This window comes from Grammomys surdaster, unplaced genomic scaffold, assembly GCF_004785775.1.
Source record: "Grammomys surdaster isolate TR1022 unplaced genomic scaffold, NIH_TR_1.0 170, whole genome shotgun sequence".
Taxonomy (NCBI): domain Eukaryota; kingdom Metazoa; phylum Chordata; class Mammalia; order Rodentia; family Muridae; genus Grammomys; species Grammomys surdaster.
In genome coordinates, this window is record NW_021604618.1 from 21,596,445 (window position 1) to 21,611,515 (window position 15,071).

The window sequence follows — 15,071 nt, forward strand, 5'->3', positions numbered from 1 at the left end:
GGGGCTGGAGAGATGGCTCAACAGTTAAGAGCACTGGCTGCTCTTCCAGAGGTCCTGAGTTCAATTCCTAGCAACCACAGGGTGGCTCACAACCATCTATTATAGAATCTGAGTCCCTCTTCTGGTGTGCATATACATAAAATAAATAAACTTAAAACCACCACCACCGGGCTGGAGAGATGGCTCAGTGGTTAAGAGCACTGACTGCTCTTCCAGAGGTCCTGAGTTCAAATCCCAGCAACCACATGGTGGCTCACAACCATCTGTAATGAGATCGGATGCCCTCTTCTGGTGTGTCTGAAGACAGCTACAGTGTACTCATAAGTAAAATAAATAAATCTTAAAAAAAAAAAAAAAAAAAAAAAAAAAAAAAAAAAAAAAACCACCACCACCAAAACATTTAAATAGGGCCTAGAGAGATGGCTCCACAGTTGGCAGCACTGAATGTTCTTCCAGAGGACCCAGGTTCAGTTCTCAGCACCCACATGGTAGCTTATGACTGTCTGCAACTCCAGTTCCAGGGAACCCAATACCTTCACACAGACAGACATACATGCAGGCAAAACACCAATGTGCATAAAATGAAAAGTTAATTAATTCTTTAAAATTTAAATAAGCTAGGTGTGGTGGTACACACTTGTAGTCCCAGAACTCATGAGGCAGAGGCAGGTGGATCTGTGAGTTAAAGGCCAGCCTGGTCTACAGATCGAGTTCCAGGACAGCCAGGGCTACATAGAGAAAAAACTAAAATAAACAAACATAAAATAATAACTCTTTAAAAATTAGTAATGGATTATTTGACTTCTAAAGCCATAATTTTCCCTAGTCTTTCATTTTTATTCATTTTCTGTGTGTTTTTTATGAATCATCTATATACACCTATGTACACCTATGCACACCTATGTACACCTATGCAGTATCTGTGGAGGCCAGAAAAGGACATCAGATCCCCTGGAACTGGAGTTACAGAAGATTGTAGCTGTCACATGGGTGCTGGGATTTGAACCCAGGCCCTCCGAAGAGCAACAACAGCTGAGCCAAGTCTCTAGCCCCCCTAATCCCTCACTTAAAAAAAAATTTACATTTACTTATGTATGTGTGTGTGAATGAGCATACATGTGCATGTCAGAGGACAACTTTCAGAAGTCAGTTCTTCCATCATGGGAGTTCTGGGGATTGGACTCAGGTCATTAGATTCGGCAGAAAGTTTTCTTTTCCTCTGACCACATCACTGACCCTAATTCTTCATTTTACATTTGGGTAAAACCAGGCCAGGAGAGCAACACTGACTGTTCTGGGTCTCCTGATTCTCATGTCAAGTCATTATAGTGGTCTCTATGGTGATTTCTTCATTCCTTCAACAAATATTTATTAAGAGCCTACTATGTGCCAGTCACCAGGACTACTACTGAAGAGAACTGATCAACCAGATCTGGTTCTCTTACACTTTTGGTGTGAGCCTAGCCTTTAACAGCTGAGCCAACTCTCCAGCCCCAAGATCTGCTTCTCAAGAGGTAGAAGCACAGAAAGGATTAAGGCATTAGGCAAATAACAATAGGACTAACTGGAGACTAATATAAAGTGCTGGAAAGAAGGGGGGCCAGCTGCTGTGAGAGTAACGGACAAAAAGATTAGGTTGTACCTCAATAGAACACCTGCCTAGCAAAGTCCTAAGTTCATATCCAGCATGGGGGTTGAGGTAACAGGCAAAAACCTCTCTGAGGGGGCCAACTAAACTGAGTTGGGTTCTTATTAAAATACACGTCAGTGTATATGGATGTATGTGTGCTCACGGGTGTAGATGTCTGCAGAGGCTACCGACTACAGATGCTCCAAACTCAGAGCCTCGGAAGAGTACTGTAAGCCTTCTTAGCCACAAAGCCATCTCTCCATCCCTCAACCCGTTTATATTTTTTAAATAGAGTCTCTGTGCTGGGTAGTTTTTTTGTCAAACACACACACACACACACACACACACACACACACACAAAATAATAGGAAGAGCAGAAGGAAGAGGAAGAACAGGAGGAGGAGAAGGAGGAAGAAGAGGAGGAAGAAGAGGAGGAAGAAGAGGAAGAGGAGGAGGTGGAGGAAGCAGCAGCAGGTGATGGTGATGATGATTATGATCTGAGGTTGGAGAGATGACCCAGTCTGTAAAGTAACTGTCCTATAAGCAAGAGAATCTCAATTTGGATCCTAAGCATTCAGGTAAAAAGCCTGGATCCCAAAAGCAGGGCATGGAGCACACACCTTTAACATTTGGGAGGCAGAGGCAGATTTATCGAGAGGGGGGGTGGGGGGAGGCTAACTTTTGGCGCTTTACGGTATTTCTACATCCACTCTGACTTCAGCCAAATCTTCAGGTAGCTTTTTGAGCAGGATGACCACAACTTTACTAAAGGATAAAGTCACAGCCGGGCAGTGGTGGCTCACGCCTTTAATCCCAGCACTTGGGAGGCAGAGGCAGGTGGATTTCTGAGTTCGAGGCCAGCCTGGTCTACAGAGTGAGTTCTAGGACAGCCTGGGCTATACAAAGAAACCCTGTCTCGAAAAACAAAAAAGAATAGAGTCGCCCTGATTTTCTGCCCATTGATAAGACCTTTTACTTTCTTGCTTTCTTTTTTTCCCCTTTAGACAGATGATCTAAAATTCCTGATTCTCCTCCCCGCTCCCAAGTGTATTACAGGCTTGTACAACGAACTCCCCTCCAAGAACTGTTAAAATTGCCATCAGAGTCAGTCTAAGAGTAAATTACAGAAACCTTAAGTACATCTTGATCTGTCTCACCCCAGGCACCTTGACCAGCGCTTAAGATAAGTGGAACCCCACACCACCTGCTTTAACCTTCTGATCCTCGTTTAACTTGCTAAGCAGCACACACTAAGAACACTGGAACTTAAAAAGAGGAAAAGAAAACCGAGTTCTCTAGGTTCTAGACCTCAACGTCAAATCCAGAAAAAGAAGAGGAGCTGAGGAGGGAGTGACAAGCCTAGAGACTTTTCCTCCTAGACTCCACCTGAAGTTAAAACAAACTGAAATGAAACACCTCCCGACACACAGGTAAAACGTTCAGCGTACACATTGATGCTGCGCAGGCGCAAAAAAAAAAGAAGCAGGCCTGGTTCTCAGGCCCAACCGGCTTCCACACATCGTGGCAGCAGGGACAGCACAGGCACACAGTTCAGAGTCTTCAACGCCTCCCTCCCTAACGAGGTCCTCTAGCCTTTCAGGAAATGCCTGGAGGCCCCCTTTTTAGTCATTGGCCGTCCTTCGATCCCAGTCCAGGATAGGGCGGAGCATAGAAAGCCGGAGCCGGCGCGAGCCAGGCGCGAGGACCGAAGAGCTGCTTTGCCTGTCAGGTTCTCACCTCTTTATCTGCCGCCTTCTCCTCAATGCCCAGCAGCGCGTACAGATCCATTTGTAAGAGCTCTTTAGTCACCGCCATGGTTCTAGCCTAAACTTGAATTAATACTACAACTCCCAGGAGTCTGAGCGTGCGCGTGGGGGCGGGCCTACTAAGTCCGAGCCGGCCCAACAGCGCGCTAAGCCTCCTGGGATAGCTCCTCCCGATTCAGGTCTGAGTGGTTGTGGAAGAGCGCTCAGTGAAGAATGAACTACGACTCCCAGCATGCCCGACTCCGCTGCCGCCGGCGCCTCGGTGAGCCCAGAGTCAGAATTCCCGGGCTGGGCCGCCCCTGGACAGCGCAGATGGGCGTTTGGGGCTGGGCTGCATAACCTGAGAGGCCTGCACTGGGCTGGTGAGAAGCTAACCTACCGCCAAGAACTGCTATGGAGAGCAGGTGCTACGGCTGTGCTGTCAAGTTCACCCTCTTCAAGAAGGAGGCGAGTGTACTCCCAGAGAGCTGAAGGGCCAAGGGAGGACGCGGGGTGAAGGGAAGGGACTTACAGGCTAAAGACTGTTTGACAGCTTTTTTTCCAGATGTGTGGTTTTGATGAAATAACCCAGTTAACATTTCTGTAAAGTGGGGTGGATGCCCACCGGTTTTCGAGGTTAAGATGATGGTCTGATGAGGTCCAGTGAGATGGCTCTGTGAGTAAAAGCACTTGCTGCTAACTCCTGATGACCTTAGTTCGAGCCCCAGGACCCACATGGTGGAAGCAGAGAACTCCTGAAACTTATTCTCTGATCGCCACACACATGCCATCATATGCACATGTATGCACGCGTACACTCACAAAGAAATAGTGTAAAGTGGCTTCGGTGAGGTGCTAGAGCTGAAAGCACCCTAGAAATTGTAAAGTTTCCCAAAGCTACTTTTTTTTTTTTTTAAATCTCCAAATGGAATATCTGCTGCCTACATTCTACGCACTCCCCTTCTCTCTGGAACGTTACATATCAATTTTGGAGTCAGGGCTCAAATTTCAGCTGCCCTGTCTTATTCAAAGAATGATCTAATTGAACAGTCCTGTAAGTTCTCTGGCCCCTATTAAAATCGAGATAATACTGGTGAGCATGTAAACTATGATTGTCACATCAGATGATCAATTTTAAGATGCAAGCTTAGTGCCTGGCACACACCAAGTACTTAATAATTGAAGCTATTGTTACAACCCTATCCTGAGGCAGACCTCCCACCATCTCTGCCAGAGCAGAGAAAGCACGGGATCTGCACTCAGCTCTGATTCTTTTTGTTGACGAGCCAGTGACCTGACACACAGGGCCTTGTTTGTCTTTGCACTATACCCCCATGGTAAGAAATTTAAAATGGTAGAAAGCATGTGAATTTTGCCTGAAGTTTTATCTGGTTTAAACAAGACTCCATTGCTGAACCCATCTCAGCCAGGACTCTAGAGATCCCACTCTTTCTCCTTCCTCCAAAATCCAGTCACAACTTCAATTCCATCTTTCTGTGAGTGCTTAGAGGGTCTCAGAGAAGAACCAAGGGGCTGGGTGAGACATACATCCTCCTGCTTCATGTTTCTTATAGTATGGCTGTAAGAATTGTGGCCGAGCCTTCTGTAATGGCTGTCTTAGCTTCAGTGCTCTGGTACCTCGGGCTGGCAACACACAACAGAAAGTCTGCAAGCAGTGCCACACAGTCCTGACCAGGTGAGAGATGGGCACAGGGCAAGCGTTCAGACATGACAATAAGCATCTGGTCAGGCCTTGTGGCCTTGTGCTCCCTGGTCAGAGGTCTGCCTGGGAAGTCTTTGGGGTAGAAATTGCCATTGGGTAGGAGGGCAGGACTTCTGATACCAATGTCCTCTGGTGTCCTCTCTTTAGAGGGTCTTCTGACACTGCCTCCAAGTGGTCACCACCTCAGAACTATAAGAAGTAAGTACTGAGAAGAAGACAAGCGGGGCTGGGAAAAGATAAGAACACCACTTCCATGTCTCTCCTTCCAGTCTCCAGAACAAATGGGTGCAGGACAGGGAGAATGCCCACCTCCAGGCTCCTGGCTTCCCTGTTGGATCCTGAAAGCCATTCATTACCCAGTTATCAGAAAAGGCATTTGGGAGCTCTTTCCCTCTCAGGCATATCCTCCTGCTGGTCATCTGGGTTGGGCTGTGGTACCACATGAATAGAGGCCACAGAAGATGGCCTGTAGAGGCCCAGATTGATTTGAATGGGAACCTTCAGTCTTCTCTTTAACCTTAAGAGTCTCTACCTCACATTCACCCAGGCGTGTGGCAGCCTTGGAAGCCAAGAAAAAGCCCAGCCCTTCCCAGAGCCACGGCCTGACCCACAAAGACCAAGCCATCGCTGAGCGCCTAGCACGGCTTCGTCAGGAAAACAAGCCCAGTGAGTGGGAGTGGGCCAGGGGACCTTTAAAAGGCACAGAGCAGGGCTGAGGACCAAGCTTCCTGTGGCCCTTACAAATCCTCTCCTTACCAACTGCAGAGTCAGTGCCCTCACAAGCAGAGATAGAGGCACGGCTAGCCGCACTGAAGGATGAAGTCCAGGGCCCCATTCCTTCCACACAGGAGATGGAGGATCGGCTTGCAGCATTGCAGGGCAGAGTCCCACCTTCTCACACCGTGAGACAGGTGAGTGTGATGGCTTAGGAGAAAAGGATTTCCTAGGGCAAGCACCCTTCACAAGCCCCGATACATGTATGATCCTGTGCTTTGCAGGGATCGGTAAAGCCTCCCACCCCTGCCTCCTGAGCCTTAAGCCTGCTCCTAAGCCAAAGAACAAGGGCCAAGCAGCAGGACTGAGGGCATCAGCCAAGAGTGGAGACTCAGTCCTTTGGGGAGCTGCCAGACCGACTCACCTATGTGGACTTGAATTCATCCCTTCCCCTGGGCTTTGAAAACTCTTCAGCATCCACTCCTGACTCAGACTTCTTCTGACTCTTGGTGTGGCCTTCCCCACACCCCTTTCCCCACTGAGCTTCCATCCTCTGCACAGGCACACCAGGCACCAGACACCAGGACCCAGGCCCAGCAGACACAGGATCTGCTAACACAGTTGACAGCAGAGGTGGCTATTGATGAAAGCTGGCAACCAAGAGCCTCAGGTAATGTGTCCCCTTGACTATTCCCAAGTCATGTCCTGCCTCTTCTGCCCACTATTTTGGGAGGTGAATATAAGTCAGAGAATGGGCAACACTAAAGAGCTTCTGTTTACTGAGTGCTTGCTCCAAAGAGAGCCAGTGTGGACCTCTTACACTAGCTCTAGAATCAGATGGTGAATTCCATTTCCACCACCTATACGAGTTACTTCACCTATCTCAGTCTTTCTCATCTGTAAACTCAAGCTGTGTGAGAAAACCTTATGTCTTGGGAGAAGTCATGAGGAATAAATGAAACTATACAGTAAGTAAGTGCTTGGGACTGTGCCTGGCTCATAAGTACTTAGTGAGTACTCTCTGCAGTGACCAACTACACTGACAATGAGGAAGAGGCTTCAGTGAAGAGTTAAGGTTCAGTTGCCTCCTCACACCAGCCACGTTTCAACTGTTCATTGATTGCATCATGCACAGTAGTGATGTAGGACAGGCTATGCAGTGTTCTGACATCATAGAATATTCGTGGACAGTGGCACATGAAGGCTACAGAGCAGTAGCTCCAGTTGTGGATGGTTTTGAACCTCAGGCACCTTTGGATTTGGTTAAAGACGTTTTCATTATCACAGTTCACAGCTACTCCTAGCTTCTGGTAGGTGGGAGATGGCGATGCTGCTGGGCACCCTGTCATGCAGTTGCCAGCTCCCCACCCTGAAAACACATATGCCCTTAAATCAGTAGAACTAAGATTGAAAAGCTCCTGTAGAGAGTCTCTGTGGATAACCTCACTCATCTGATGTATAGATTACTATCGAATATCGGCCAGCCATTATCTAATTTAGCTGTTTCTGTTATGACTTCTCCCTGTTGTTCCCAGAAAATGCTAATTCCAGCCCTGAAAGACAAAGTCTAGCTAAACCTTAGCCCCTCACATTCTGGTCCTCAAGCCATAGAATAGCCACCCACTCAGTATGTGAGGTGTTTGCTACATTGAGGTGCTTCTCTCTTCTCTACCCTTTAAACTCCCAACACTAGATGATAGAGAAAAAGGGATAGAGACAAAAGGAAAGAGATCTCTGAATAAAGTCAGGGGTTGAAAAAGAGCGACATTATAGGTAGACACCTTCCTGCTGGTTTGGGGTGTCGAGTTCCTTGGGGACAAGATTGCTCTTAGCCTTCAGGATATCTAGTTTCGTCTTCTTGTTTCTTCTCTGCACATCACTACATAGAAAACGGAAACCCACAACAACCAAAAAACCGCCAGCAAGCACTCAGGGCTCTAGCATTTATATATGCTAAAAAGTCCCCAGAATTCCAAATGTCACACAATCACAGAAGCATTCTGCAGCTGGCAAAATCATACCCCTGCTAGAGCACAAGGCAGATCAGTCAGCCGCTGTGGAAAATCTGAAGCAGCCCCATGTTCCACAACTGGGATTAAAACAAAAACATATTCTTATAATATTTCTTGTTTTTCAAAGAAACCAAAATTGCCATTCCCAAAGTTGATGCCTTTGAAAGACACATCTAAAATTACTTGTCTTCCCAGGCATGACGGTTCACTCTGCAGTCATAGACTTGTGAGGTAAAGGCAGGAAGATCATGAGTTCCAGGCCATCAAGTGGAGGGATAGGGGCACCAACCTAGCCACAAAACCTTTGACCTATAGTTTGTCATCCCTGCAAAATCATCATCAGAGTGTTTAGAGAGACTTCATCCAGCAACTGATGGGAACAGATGCAGACTCCTTTAGACAAACATGAGGGGGAGCTCAGAGAGTCCTGCAAAGGGAGCAGAGGAAGGATCTAAGGAACTAGTGAAGTCTAGGACAACCCAAGAGAACAAGACCCACAGAAAGGACTGATTGGGACTCATGTGGGATCGAAGAATCAGGGGTCCTGTAGAGGCCTGACCCAGGTCCTCTGCGTACATGCTATGGCTGAGTAGCTTAGTGTTCTTGTGGAATTCCAACACTGGGATCAGGGGCTGTCCCTGACTCTTTTGCCTGCTTGTGGGACCCTTTTCCTCCTACTGGGTTGCCTCCTCCCTTGATGTGGATGGCTGATGTCCCTGCCATGCTGTAGATGGCTGATGTCCCTAGGAAGCCTTCTCTCTTCTGAGGGGAGGTTGAAGGGAAACTGACATGGGGCTGAAAGAAAGGGAAGTTGAGGCAGAGAGACTTGGTGGGAGGGGAAGAGGAGAAAACTGAAGTCTGGATGTAATATATGAGAGAAAAATTAAAGAAAAGAAGGAAGGAAGGAGCTGGGCGGTAGTGGCACACGCCTTTAATCCCAGCACTTGGGAGGCAGAGGCAGGTGGATTTCTGAGTTCGAGAGTCCAAGGCTAGCCTGGTCTACAGAGTGAGTTCCAGGACAGCCAGGGCTACACAGAGAAACCCTGTCTCAAAAAAACAAAAAACAAAACAAAAAAAAAAAAAAAAAAAAAGGAAGGAAGGAAGGAAGGGTTGGTTCCAGGCCAGCCTAGACTCTACAGCAAACCCCTGTCTTTAAATGAGTAGACATGAACAGGGCCCACGCCTTTAATCCCAGCACTTGGAACCAGCACTTGGGAGGCAGAGGTGGGCAGATCTCAGTTCAAGGCCAACCTGGTTTGCAGAGTGAGTAACAAGAAGGCCACGACTACACAGAGAAACCTTGCCTGAAAAAACCAAAGATAAATAAACGAATGAATAAAAGCATATTACTGAGCAATGAAAATGTATGGTTAAACCTAGTTGAGAAATGAGTTCAGAGGCTTCTGGGATGAGATCCTGGAATTCTTCTGCCTTCCTAACTGCATTACCCCTTCCAGCAGCCTCCCTCCAGAATGACCTCAACAAGGGAGCTACAGGAAAGCAGCACATAAATTCCCAGGGGCAGGCCAGCTGGTCTCTGGAGGAAGAGAAGAAGAAGCTGCTAGCTGAAGCAGCCGTTGAGCTACAGGAGGAGAACACCAGGCAGGAACGGTTCCTGGCTCTTGCCAGAAGACTGGCTGTACTGCAGGGACAAGACCCCAGCAGAGGTAAAGGCTCTAGCCAGCATCCGTATTCATGCCCCCCGGCCAAGACCTACTGCCACCACAGACTATACTTTCCCTGACAGTGCTAAAGTAGATAAAAGAGTCCCTGTGCCAAAGGGTATGCCATGTGCTCGGCAGAGCAGAGAATGAGGACTCTGAGGCAGCCTTACTGGGGCAGTGGAACTTTCAGTCCCCTCTGGTGGTAATGCTTCTCATTCTGACCTCTGCTCTCAGGGCTGAGGGTCCAGCCTTGCAGGGCTCGGGTAGGGAGGCAAGCAGCTTGGTTCTCAGCTCTGAACTAAGTGCCCCAGGAACCAAGAGTTCTAGGAGGCAAGAGGAAAGCCATTTGGTGAAATCTCTCACTTCACTTCTTCCTGTGTTCCTGCCGCTCCTTCAAGTGACCCTCCAGGACTATCACCTCCCAGACAGTGATGAGGATGTGGATGAAGAGACAGCCATCCAGAGAGTCCTCCAGCAGGTAGTTCTCTTACCCACCCAGTCACCCTGCTCTGCCTCATTGCTCAGGGTTGGACCAGCTGTCTGCTCTCATGCACTGGGCTCTGCTTCAGGGCCACATGAACAATCAATCATTCCTCAGTGCTCCTTCTAGCTGGGGTCCTGTTCTTCCTGGAGTCCTGAGATAGGAAATATGCAGTCATAGGCAGGAGGTAAAGGGTGAAGTGTGAGACTTCTGTACTTTTGGTTTCTTTTTAAAAAAAACATGAATATTGTAAGAATGTATTTTCTTTTAATCCCACATTTGGGATGTGGGGCTGCTTTGGACTGTCCTCACCAGCTGACTATGATTTGCCTTGTGCTCTAGTAGAAGCATGGTTTTTCCAGCTGCAGAAAGTTTCTGCAATTTTGTGATTTGTAGTATCCATGATCAAAGAAGAAACAAAAGGCAATAAATTAGATCCAGGTCTATCTGTCTGTCTGTCCGTCCGTCCGTCCGTCCATCCATCCATCCATCCATCCATCTATCTATCTATCTATTATCTATCTCCCTTTTTCCCTCTCCCTGCCCCCTCTCCCCCTGATATCCTTTCTCTCTTATCTAGTATTAGGGAAAGAAATGGAGAGAGGAGAACCCCCAGGTGGTAACAGATAACAGATCAGCTGAAATGGAGCGCTGAGAAGCTAAGGCCACAAAACAGACAAATGATGGGAGGAGAGCCTGGGCTTAGAGCAGAAAGTAGTTCTTTTCTTCCCTGTTCGCAGCTCACTGAAGAAGCTGCCCTAGATGAGGCGAGTGGCTTTAACATCCCTGTGGAACCTGCTCCAGGATCCCGGGCCCAGCCCTGCAAGGCCAAGACTGAGGTGGGCAAGGCCTCACACGGGCTTCCATCCCCACACTTCCCACAGGCAGCCTGCTACCTGCCTTACTGCTCCATCTCTATGTTCCCATTTCTCTGTTTTCCTAAGCCCCAGTCTCTGCTTCAGGGGCCCCGGGCTGAGGAAGAGGAACTCCCCTGGTGCTGTATCTGCAATGAGGATGCTACTCTGCGCTGTGCTGGCTGTGATGGAGACCTCTACTGTGCCCGGTGCTTCCGGTGGGTGTGGGAGAATGATCTGAGAGGAGAATGTTCTTGACTCCAGGGCTGCCAAGATGTCTACCATTCACCCCTTTGTTCTGCAGGGAGGGCCATGATAACTTTGATCTTAAAGAACATCAGACTTCTCCCTACCACGCCCGACCACCTTGCCAAGAACACTGAGGATAACCTAATGATCTCCTGAGGTTGCAGTGCCACAGGGAACCAGCAGGCTGGGAAGACACCTGGGCCCAGTCCCAGGGCATCCAGAGGGATAGCAGATCCTGCTTTGAGAGTTAACGTATTCCTTTGTGAGCTTCACAGTCCCAGGAAGGAAGGAAGGGAGGGAGGAAGGAAGGAAGGAAGGAAGGAAGGAAGGAAGGAAGGAAGGAAGGAAGGAAGGAAAGAAGGGTCCATTGAAGATGACTCTTAGAAGGAACAGGTGAAAGGAGGAGTCCAGTCCCTCCTCTAAGAGGCTGACCTCAAATGGAGGCAGATGGGGAAGACCAGACTGAAGCTGAGGATGAGGATACCTGAAACCTGGTGGCCTTGCCCAGCCCTGGCCTATACTGGATCTAATAAAATGTGTTGAGTCATTGGCCTCAGATGTTTTTTCTGTCCTGGGGATTGAACCCAGGGCCTTGCACATGCTACAGAAGGGTGCTGCATCCCTCACTCCAGAACCTTTCAATTGTGTGTTTGTTACTGACACTACTGGGGATTGAATTTACATCCTCGTACATGCTAAATGTGTGCTCTACCACTGACCTATACCTCCAGGTGGCCAACACCTTCTATATCTAGAACCTCATGGCCCCTGAGCCTGGGGCATAGAAAGGTGCTATGAACACAGAAGGTTAGAAGCAGAGTCCTGTGGAATTCATGAAAAGCTGGAGCTGTGTTGTAAGCTCCCAGCAAAGACAGTCCCACCTCCTGGTGGCCTCATTCAAGTAAGCATGAATATTCACCTAGGCAATTGTGTCTTGTACTCAGCACAGCTCCCCTTAACCAGAAGACCCTTCCATGTTGGATTTCTATCTGTCTAGTACTTAGTAATGAATGTAGGATCAATCCATGCATACGTACCCTGCTTCCTCCACTCACAGAAGCCCTGGCTCCTGTCAACTTGTTGTGTACCTCAAAGACCCAACAATGTCTTCAGGCACTTGGCTCAGTCTCTGGTAATGCCTTTCCTCCACTGCATATTCTCTGCTTCTTTCCTTCCTGCCCTGCACAGAAGGTAATCCGAGAAGAAAGTACAATCCAAAGAGGCCTGCTACACTGTGGAGGAGGGATCAGCCTCCCTGGATGCTCCTGTGAGATCCAGTAAGGTGTTTCCTGTTGCCTGCTCAGTGGAATTCTAAACTTGTCTCTGCCAGTTAGGCCCTTCTTGTTGGTAACACCAGGCTGCAGTGTCCTTTACCCCCATGGCCTCCAGGCCTCACTGTTCCAATCTCTTCAAAACTAAGCTGTAGTCTCTGTCTTTGCATTCCCAACACCTGTTGCCATGGGCATGGGGGATGATGGTGGGTAGATGGATGGATGCATAATGTGGGTAGAGCCAAGTGACTCAGGATGTTGATCTTCCAAGATAGCACTTCCCCTCTCCCATCCCCACCATAGATACACATCACACTCCCTTATTCAGGGCTTCTAAAGGTTTTATCTTGGCTGCCAAGGAAAACATTAGACACAACTACAACTGACTCCCAGCTCTCAGCTGGGCTGCACACACGAGGCCTATACAAGTGTCTCTCTTTGTCTTCTGCAGCCTTTGTCTGTATCAAAGACCTTTCAGCCAGTATCCAGGTCAGGGCTGTGGATCTTGGCCAGTATCCTGTGGATCCTGGCAGTGCTGAGGCTTCAGAAGATGGTCCCTCCAGGATTATTTCGAAGGCCTGCTGAGTCTCCGAAGTCTCTTGAGTTGACTGAGTAGCTCAGAGATAAAAGGCTGAGGGAGAGAGAACACTGAGATCAATGCAGGAAATCAGTCACTATGCTGCCCTTCTTAATCTGTCTTCCAACTGTCCTCAGAGCAAGAAGCAGAAAGAATGAGCAAGGGCCAAGCATTTCTCTCTCAGGAGCCTCACATCCTCCCACTAAGGCTTCCTCCTAATGCAGTAGCAGAATGTGCCTTACCTCTCTGTTGCCTGGGCAGTCTTGGAGAATGGCCTGAGGAAAAGAGAGCAAGCTGAACTGAGCCATGCTGCTTCCCCACAAGCCCCACCAGTCTCCCAAGAACCCTCTCCTGGAAATTGGTTCTTTGCAGCTGCTTGCTATCTCTGTTGGTTAGAGAGATAGCTGCTAATACATGGTACTTCTCATACCACCCAAGGAAGCAGGCCTTAGACTCCAAGGCCAGCTTCCCACCCACAGCCTCCCATCCTACCTCCAGCTGAGTCCTTTGCTCTTCTGTGGACAATTCCATGAGAGACTCCAGATCAATCTCAGGCTCAGAAGGATCTTCTTGACCCTAGTTGAGAGTAACAGAGGTGTCTGAGTACCTGGTGCTAGAAGGGCAGTTGCTGCCAGGACTCACCCATCTCTGCCTTCATCTGCTGATCTTCATATTGATCCCCCTCCTCAGCTAACTCACAAGGACCATCGATTTTCCTATTGATAAATATTTACTAGGTACCTACTTTTTTTTCTTTTCTTTTCTTTTTTTTTTTTTTTTTTTTTTGGTTTTTCGAGACAGGGTTTCTCTGTGTAGCCCAGGCTGTCCTGGAACTCACTCTGTAAATCAGGCTGGCCTCGAACTCAGAAATCCGCCTGCCTCTGTCCAAGTGCTGGGATTAAAGGCGTGCGCCACCACCACCTGGCTACTAGGTACCTACTATATTCTATGCAAAAGTGTTAAGAGTTATAACAAAAGAGGTCTTCAGGTGTGCCTGTACTCTAGGTGCTGAGGCTAAGGACAGATGATCGTGAGCTTCAGACCAACCTAGACTCCATAGCGGGGGTGGTGGGGTGGTGGGAGGGGGAGTGGGAATGCCTCGTGGAGAGGCCTCAGCAAATCAGAGCTCTGGCTGCTCTCCCAGAGAACCTGACTTAGATTTCCAGCACCTCATGGAGGCTCACAACTGTTTCCAACTCCAGTTTTAGTGCTCCTTGTACCTTTTTCTGGACTCCCTGAGTACTTGCATTTGCAGAACAGATGATGCATGCAGTTGAAACACCTATACACACAAAATAATAAGATTTTTCATAGTGTGGTTGTAGACAACTGTAATCCCACAGCTCAGGAAGCAGAGGCAGGAGGACGTCTGTGAATTCAAGGTTGGCTGGCCTGGTCTGTAGAAAAACCAGTTTCAACAACACAAAGTCTTGTCAGATGAGTCAATGCATATAAACCGTGCAGTAAGCTGATCTACAGAGCCACAGTGAAAACTCACTGTAGGGAATATGAAGTGACTGCTAAGGCACTGAGGCCGGGGGATAAAGTACTCTAAAGTTAGGGTATAGAAACCTTCCCTTAAGCCCATGAGATACAGAACACCATGCATTGTACACTAAAAAGTGTGTGAATTAGCTGGGTGTAGTAGCACATGACTTTAATTCCAGCATATAGAAGGCAGAGGTAGGAAGATCTCTGTATTTTTGAGATCAGCCAGATCTATATAACAAGTACTGGGTTATCTAGGTACTGAGACCCCCTGTCTCAAAAACAAAACAGGTAAATTGTGCAACATATGAATCATATTAAAAATCATAGGAAAGCTATTTCTAGAAGTTACAGTCATGAGCTACTGAGTAAAAGTTGTTGACATGCCGGGCAGTGGTGGCGCACGCCTATAATCTCAGCACTTGGGAGGCAGAGGCAGGCAGATTTCTGAGTTCAAGAGTTCAAGGCTAGCCTGGTCTACAGAGTGAGTTCCAGGACAGCCAGGGCTACACAAAGAAACCCTGTCTCGAAAAACCAAACCAAAAAAAAAGTTGTTGACATGAAGCGTAACAAGAAAAGTCTAGCCGGGCACGCCTTTAATCCTAGCACTTGGGAGGCAGAGGCAGGCAGATTTCTGAGTTCGAGGCCAGCCTGGTCTACAAC

The 15,071-nt window shown here is 48.1% G+C and overlaps 3 protein-coding genes across 5 annotated transcripts in view; 1 reads left to right on the forward strand and 2 right to left on the reverse strand.

Moving 5' to 3' along the window:
* Dnajc17 (DnaJ heat shock protein family (Hsp40) member C17) overlaps positions 1-3,474 on the reverse strand; it is a 38,688-nt gene extending 35,214 nt beyond the window's left edge. The window contains exon 1 of the mRNA XM_028766850.1: positions 3,368-3,474. Coding sequence (XP_028622683.1) covers positions 3,368-3,445 — 78 coding nt within the window. The 5' untranslated portion in view covers positions 3,446-3,474. The remainder of the gene's footprint in view (positions 1-3,367) is intronic.
* Positions 3,475-3,639: 165 nt separating this feature from the next.
* Zfyve19 (zinc finger FYVE-type containing 19) lies at positions 3,640-11,624 on the forward strand. 2 transcript variants are annotated; one of them, XM_028766848.1, is made up of 11 exons: positions 3,640-3,843; positions 4,950-5,071; positions 5,246-5,296; positions 5,646-5,764; positions 5,864-6,009; positions 6,374-6,482; positions 9,282-9,491; positions 9,887-9,966; positions 10,710-10,808; positions 10,932-11,041; positions 11,128-11,624. In XM_028766848.1, exons 1-11 carry the CDS (start codon positions 3,790-3,792, stop codon positions 11,204-11,206), a joined length of 1,179 nt encoding a protein of 392 aa, XP_028622681.1. In that variant the 5' UTR covers positions 3,640-3,789; the 3' UTR covers positions 11,207-11,624. The 2 variants fall into 2 exon arrangements, with proteins under 2 accessions (XP_028622681.1, XP_028622682.1); XM_028766849.1 differs by having other exon boundaries at positions 3,641-3,843; positions 9,285-9,491.
* Positions 11,625-12,666: 1,042 nt separating this feature from the next.
* Positions 12,667-15,071, reverse strand: part of Ppp1r14d (protein phosphatase 1 regulatory inhibitor subunit 14D) — a 13,886-nt gene continuing 11,481 nt past the window's right edge. The window contains exons 3-5 of one of the 2 annotated variants that reach the window (XM_028767177.1): positions 13,413-13,496; positions 13,163-13,195; positions 12,667-12,974 (exon numbers count right to left, since the gene is read on the reverse strand). In XM_028767177.1, coding sequence (XP_028623010.1) covers positions 12,887-12,974; positions 13,163-13,195; positions 13,413-13,496 — 205 coding nt within the window. In that variant the 3' untranslated portion in view covers positions 12,667-12,886. The remainder of the gene's footprint in view (positions 12,975-13,162; positions 13,196-13,412; positions 13,497-15,071) is intronic. The other variant, XM_028767178.1, reaches the window with a different exon arrangement.